At 36.6% G+C, this 7,218-nt stretch overlaps 1 protein-coding gene across 1 annotated transcript; it reads left to right on the top strand.

Annotated features, from left to right (window-relative positions):
* Positions 1-3,574: 3,574 nt before the first annotated feature.
* LOC125263261 lies at positions 3,575-6,786 on the top strand. The gene is made up of 4 exons (XM_048182258.1): positions 3,575-3,964; positions 4,139-4,189; positions 4,285-4,416; positions 6,491-6,786. Exons 1-4 carry the CDS (start codon positions 3,655-3,657, stop codon positions 6,769-6,771), a joined length of 774 nt encoding a protein of 257 aa, XP_048038215.1. The 5' UTR covers positions 3,575-3,654; the 3' UTR covers positions 6,772-6,786.
* Positions 6,787-7,218: the final 432 nt, after the last annotated feature.

The raw sequence follows: 7,218 nt of genomic DNA, 5'->3' as shown, positions 1-7,218 counted from the left end.
AGTACTTTCTTCACAGTACCATTAAACAAATAGAACAATGCATTTGTCAGCTATGTGACGTATCTCAGTGAATGAGAGGTAGCAAGAGCTTTAAAACGAGACCAAACTCGATAGGTAAGAAAAGCATATAAAAGAAGGTATGGTTTACAGACAATAGTATCATTAGAAATTACACTAGCACAACTACAATCCATTTAAACTAAGTCTAAACACTAGGAAACATACATGCACTTGACATACATGATGGGTAAATTTTGGCACAGTCGTATTTTAAGAACAGCTGTACATACAATCTCTAAGCATGTTTGTGTGTTTTTGTGTGTGTCTGTGTGTGTGGTGGGTGTTGGAATGTGATCTGGCACTTAGTCCACATGAGGGGCCCTTTGATGTCCCAAGAGCTAGGAAATGGGGCCCTCTGTTTAATTTCTGACAGAGTAACAAATGTGTCAAAGTGTCTGTTTTTCTGGACCGGCCGGTGCCGATGTGAGATTTACAACACAGTCCATCATGCTAAAAGCATTCTGAAGATTCCAGATTTTATTGATTGTCCTGATAAGTGTGAATATGCTACACAGGGGATAGTGTTTAAACATTTTGAGCAAGAACATACCACAGAGAAGTCTTCTGACCAAATTGTAAGTAATTTAAAATATATAATAACTGAGGCCAGACTCGACTTACTTTACCTAACATGAGAATAATAAATAACAAAGTAAGGTGTTAAGATCAAAGTACACACTGCAAAACAACAGCTCATATTATGATACCATAAAACAAGTCATTGTAAATTTTATCATAAGGGCATAAATCTAATTTTCCAAAATCTAGGGCATTGTTGTACTGAAAACGTTGTAAATCAGGTTAATAATTACATTTAATGTTTTTATGTTGTTTATGTATTAACGTGACAAGTTGAATAATATAGCCTGTTGTCTTCAGTATATTTTGTATATAATTATACAGTAACAGCAAAAAACAAAATAGAAAAAAAAAAGAATTAAATTGATTGTCCTCAAATTACTTTTTTTGTATTTATTAATCCATGCATTTATTCAGTTTTACATCTGTTGATACAGGAAGTTGTTGCATGTGAGGGGCAAACAACATTTAAAGGAAGTTAAACTCCATCAGCAACATTTGTTTCATTAGTATAGTCACAAGGCTTCAACATTATATATGTAAACATATCTTACAAATGTTTTTCTGTGTAAATTAACATCCCATCTTTACTTTTTTGTCATAACATAAAGCTGGTAAACCTGATAACATTTGTAAGATATGCACATGGATACCAGTGAGTGGTGTGATCATCTATATCAGAGGTCTCCAACATTGGCACATGGACAGTAGACACGGGACAATAGCTAATGTATTTAATTTAAATAATAAAGTCACTCAAACTTGCATATGGACATACATTATGAGGTAATAATTCCTCAGTCACACAGCATGTTTTTATTAAAGTTAGGTGCTATTAATTCTATTAAAGCGTGAGATTTTAACCTGCACTAGCGTGCAGATCAGACGATCCAAACACAGAACCGGAGGTTTCTGTGATTATCCCTCTGCATCCCTTAAGGATACCGAACACTGATCTATTAAAAAAAAAAAAAAAAACGAGTCCAAGTTATTTTCTGATGTAATCTACATTGTGCCACAAATGTGCATTGTAAAAGGTGATGTAGAAAATGAATTGAAATTCAATTGTAATATAAATTGCTTTAGATTAAAGGCAAGGCAAGGCTATTTTATTTGTATAACACATTTCATACACAATGGTAATTCAAAGTGCTTTACATAAAGAAGAAGAATAAAAATATAACATAAGGAATAGAAATAACAGTAAAAACAGAGAATTTGGCTATCTGGATGGAAGAGCGAGGAAGTCTCAGGGAGTTTTTGTTGTTGTTGTTGTTGTTGTTGTTGTTGATGTCCGTCAGAGCAGATCTAAATGGATCTTCCTCACACAACAGGACCGCTGTCTAGCTCTACCTGTTAAGGCACTTCAAACTGATAAACAAAGTTTCAATCTCCCCTTTTGCCAAGACACCTCAAACTGCACCACACAGCCCTAATCCCCCTTCCGGAGATATCTTATCTATGCAACGCAGTTCAAATTTCCCCTTTGGAAAGTGTCCTGACTGTAATCCAGAGATATCTTAACCATGCACCACAGCTCAAATTTCCCCATGGTTTGACCCCTTATCCAAATTTACCAAATTTTAACCTAATCACAAATGCTTTCTTCCTAATTCTCCCAGCTCTTTCAACCAGACAGCAATATTTAAAATTAAAGCATCTGCAAAATGTGTCAATGTAAAATTGGTTGCACTCTGACAGAACCTATGAGTAGGTAATAATTAACAAAGGTAAAAACAACAGTTCATTTTATGGTACTGTACAACAAGTCAATGTCAGCATTATCATAAGTGCATGAATCCAGTTTCCCAAAATCTAGGGAATTCTTTCTTGTGAAAAGTTGTAAATCAGGTTAATGATTACATTTAATGTTTTTATACATAAAAATAACCCCACTAATGTATAAATGTTTTTTTAAAGGGGGGAAATAACTTCTAAAGGAATTTTGTGGATTAAAACACAAGTTAAACTCCATCAGCAACATTGTGGCATGAAATCAATCACCACAGAAACGAATTGTCAGGCACTTACAATTGATGTAAATGGACCAAGCAGTTAATATTAAAATACACACAGTTTCAATAGTATAGCCACAAGAATTAAGCCCGGTACAGACTGCACGATTTTAACAATCCTATAAGATCTTCACAAATCACACTGTGTGATATGGATCTATTAAACTTGGGTACAACATGCATGTAGACTGAACAATCATGACACCTGTTGACTCGTAGGCTAAGATGCAAGTTTCTATAGAAGTCATCAGCATGCGCTACCGGTAAACAAAAAAAACATGATGAAACACACTTTAGCATTTTCAGTTTTTCTGTATATATGTATTCATAGTTTCATGTATTATATCCATTATATTCACGCTTGATTGTCTCTGTTGATGCTCATGAATGAAACAAGTCACTTTAACATTTTTGATTTCTCTAGGCTATATGCTTTGTACTATTAGTGCTAGGATAGAAAATTATTCCTCTTGGCCAGAAGAATTATTTCCTTTTTAAGAGTTGATAAAAGATTTGACTGATAAGTTTTGGTGGACAAACAGACCAGTCTTTCTAAAATTATTCTAAAACTAGAACCAATTCTGGACCATAAAGATTCATAATTAATTATAATCCGTGGCACACCAGAAGATATTTTAATCTGCACTAGTGCGCAGACCCGACAATCCATTCACACAACCAGAGGTGCACATTTCTGTGATTACCCCTCCTCGTCCCATAAGGATGCTGACTGCTGATCTATATAAATATAAAATAAAAAAAACTTTATCAAAGTTATTTTCTGTTGAGATCACCACAGTACCACAAATGTTGTGAATAGAGATAAACATCTACTGAGTCTGGAACATCCCTTTGATTATGATTAACTATTAACTTGAACTACTTATTTATCTGAAGCAATATAAATCAAGTACAAAGACAGTGAATCAGACACTATAAAAGGAACATGAGAGGCTGTGAGGATGACAGAGCAAGAGCTGGAAACAAACATCAGTGAAGAATGAAGGCTTTAGTATGTATACTGCTGCTGTTGGAAACCTTTGTGTTTGTCGTCCAGCAGCAGGTAGATGGAGGACTCAATGAGAATGAGATCAGTCAACAGATCAGCTCTGAGGACGGAAGACAGAATCCACCTCAAACAGACACTTTGAGAGCTGAAGCTTCAACTGACAGCCACCAAAACTGCGATCTGGGCTTCCCTGACATCTATGCATCACTGAGAGAACTGACCACCACCGTTACAGAGCAGAAAGAACATATCAGAGCTTTAGAGACGCAACTGAGGGATGAGATGAACAAGAAAAATGAAGGTACTTCACCAAAACATTCACTCTTTTATCAATGATCCTCAAAGTAAAACAACAATCCAATACTTTGCATAGTGTAAATGTTAGTGTAAAGTTGAGTGTATACTGTGTAAATTGTGTTATCTATTACAATAATCAGTGTAAATGTCATTTAACAGAATCTTTATTCCTTCACAGAAATTTCAAATCTTATTCTGGGTCAAGAGGAGTTGAAAAAGGAAAATAGAGGTGAAAGTGTGCTTGAATGATGTTAAATTCACTGTATACATTCTCAGTGTAATACAGTAATATATCACAATATTGCTTATGTTTTTCAACAACAGACAGAGAAATAGCTTTTTCAGCTGCACTGATGGAATCTGGCAATGGATATTTTGGTCCTTTTACCACTGAGATCACAGTAACCTACAGGAACGTCTTCACAAACATAGGGAACGCCTACAACCCAAATACAGGTAATTATCAATGAAATTGAGTCATAAAAACTAAGTTTATAGTAATGAAAACCTTCAGCTCCATTCAAATCTCTCTGCAGTTGTGTAATGTGTATATGCCGGGTTCAGACTACACAATATTTTTGTCGGTCACGATAGCCACTCTGTCAGATTATACGATTTTGACTCCTTATAAATCGTGTCGTGGACAAGAAACATGTCAGACTACTCACTGCTACCCGACCATTCATCGCGTGGCGTCTTTAACCACGTGCGAGCTGTCATCGAGTAGGCGGGACTATCGACTGACAGAAGATGCCATGAGCGTAAACAAACAAATGGCTAGCAGCGTGTTTTGCTCTGTCTTGTCGTCAGAAAATCCCAAAAGTGGACACATATCTGGATTGCATGGATATTTGGATTCCCTCCAAAGAGAACTGGGGTAACTTATGTATTATTTACTTGTTTTTCACTCTGTTGCGATAACTTAATCCCTCGAGGAAATATCATAAATTCAGGAGTATTGTTATATTGCCATAGCTCCACAAACATTTCCTCCATTGTAAATTCCACCTAACATGAACAATGCCATTGTCTCCCTTTCATTTCGGCATGTTTGAAAGCAAACACAAGTCCTGAAAAGTATAACCAAAGTGTCTTGATCGCCCCCAGGTGGCTGGATCCAGTATAGGTCATAAACCCCGCCCTCTCCATGTATTCCAGTGCTACGTAAGACAAACTAACAATTAAATTACACTTTAAATATTTTTTTTCAAAGAAAATTTCTGTCATATTAGGCAGTTTTTATCACGCCGGTGTTAGTTCAAGTGTTCGTTCTTTAAATAAGTTTGGTTTTAGTTTGGTATTTGATGCTATAAAAATGGGGGTGGGACATGTTTGACAGCTGAGATTGACAGCTTCTCTGAGTGAAGTAGTCACTGAGGCACCAAAAGACTTTTTTCTGGATCTTCGCGAGGTGACTGGAGCTTTAACTTTAATTTCTACATTTCCAGAACTGCTTATTTCACACCAAAATAATGAGTCGTTCTCAGTTTGGGCAGGACCTTGATATTGCGGCTTCACTTTGTTCTCACTACTACGCATACTTGGGTTTCAAGTTCACTATGCGCAGACTCGAGACTCAAGATGTCAGTACCATATAGACACACTGGCAGCTTCACTTACTACAACGGAAGAGAGTGAAGGTGCGTCACCATATTTTTTTACAGTCTGTTGGTGCGTTCAAGTCATGTCTGAAAGATCGTATTTACGTGAACGCACATGAACGACACCACAGTGTCGTAAATACGAGTGGGGAGCTCTGGATTTTCTTTAATCCCCGATCTGAACGAGTTGAGGGCATTTCAGTGAGAAACATGGCGAAATACCACAATACTTATAGATATTTAGCAGTGACATTGTCAGGCTTTTCTATTTACAACGAAGTAAGCTGATTCCCAGCAAAAATACAATAGCATCATAATATAACAATATAATATGTAACGATAAAGTTTACAATGGCTTCATAAATTAATTAAAAACATAAAAAAGCAACATACAACCAATGCACATTCTTTGCTCTACATTTTCTAGAAGTAGAAGTGTTATTTTGTGTAACTATTTTAGAGAAGGCACACCGCCATCATACTCCTACGAAAGTGACTTGAACGCACCTACCATCGTAAACACGACTTCCCACCTCGTAAAAACGAACTTCCCCGGAGGACTTGAACGGACAATATGTTTGAAAGCATGTAGGACGGCGCTTCTGTGCTTCTATTGGCTAGTGTCACACATGTGACGGAACTTGTCGTGCACGATGGAGAAAAAAATTTAAACATGCTAGTCTTTCTGTCCTGATGTCGTGAAACATCGCAGATGCGGCATCGGTTGTCGTCCACTTTGACACACTACACGAGCTGAAACAATCGATTCTTGCATCTTGCGGCAAAATCAGGCTAAAATCGTGTACTCTGAACCGGGCATAAGATAATTAAATGATTTACCATCTTTCTAAACTATTACACAGTGTGTTTGGTAATTAAGCAATCATACAGGAAACAGCTGATTCTGTATCTCTTGTTATTTGATTTAGGTGTTTTCACAGCCCCACTGAAAGGAGCGTACATGTTCAGAATCAATGTATATGGTTATGGTCCAACTCCATCAACTGGATCCATTTTTAAGAATGGAGAGCGTTTGGTTATGGCAAATGCTAATCAGGCTCAGGATTGGTTAAATTCCTCGAATGGAGTTGTGTTGATCCTGGAGGTTGGAGATGTTGTCTATGTGAAACTTTGGCATAGCAGGAGGATGTATGATAGCCAGTATAACCACAACACTTTCAGTGGTTACCTACTATTTCCCATAAAATAACAGGAGCTTTCCAGAATGTGTTTTTCTCTGAGGCATGGTAAAACATGGTACTCGCAGAAAATCAAGAAAACTAGATTTAAACAATAGGACTAAACTTGTTGAGCTGTGTAATAATAATTAGTTTTCTGTACATAAATGTAACCAAACAGTTGTTCCCTTGTCTTACAAAACATTTAAATATTAAAGCATCTTTGGTATTTCCATGGTTTATACAAAATAAAACCGGAAACCGAGGGTAAAGCGGGTATGACGCAATTGACAGGCGACTCCCAGACATGTCCCATATCCTTGGTTGAAATCGCAATTTTCTTACGATTTACAAATAGTTGAAAACATTTGAGATATTGTAAGTACTCAACTGAACAATATATATATATAACACTGGCCTAGTGGTTTTTGGATATTTTACTGCAAAAACCTTACATATTGCAGCTTTAATGAGGACTA

This window comes from Megalobrama amblycephala, linkage group LG2 (assembly GCF_018812025.1).
Source record: "Megalobrama amblycephala isolate DHTTF-2021 linkage group LG2, ASM1881202v1, whole genome shotgun sequence".
Lineage (NCBI taxonomy): Eukaryota > Metazoa > Chordata > Actinopteri > Cypriniformes > Xenocyprididae > Megalobrama > Megalobrama amblycephala.
Note: the sequence above shows the minus strand (reverse complement) of the source record. Positions and strands in the feature narration are given on the sequence as shown.

Coding starts and splice junctions, on each gene's coding strand:
- LOC125263261 (XM_048182258.1), top strand. CDS start 3,655: ATGAAGGCTTTAGTATGTATACTGCTGCTGTTGGAAACCTTTGTGTTT. Junction 3,965..4,138: donor GATGAACAAGAAAAATGAAG/GTACTTCACCAA, acceptor ATTCCTTCACAG/AAATTTCAAATCTTATTCTG. Junction 4,190..4,284: donor GTTGAAAAAGGAAAATAGAG/GTGAAAGTGTGC, acceptor TTTCAACAACAG/ACAGAGAAATAGCTTTTTCA.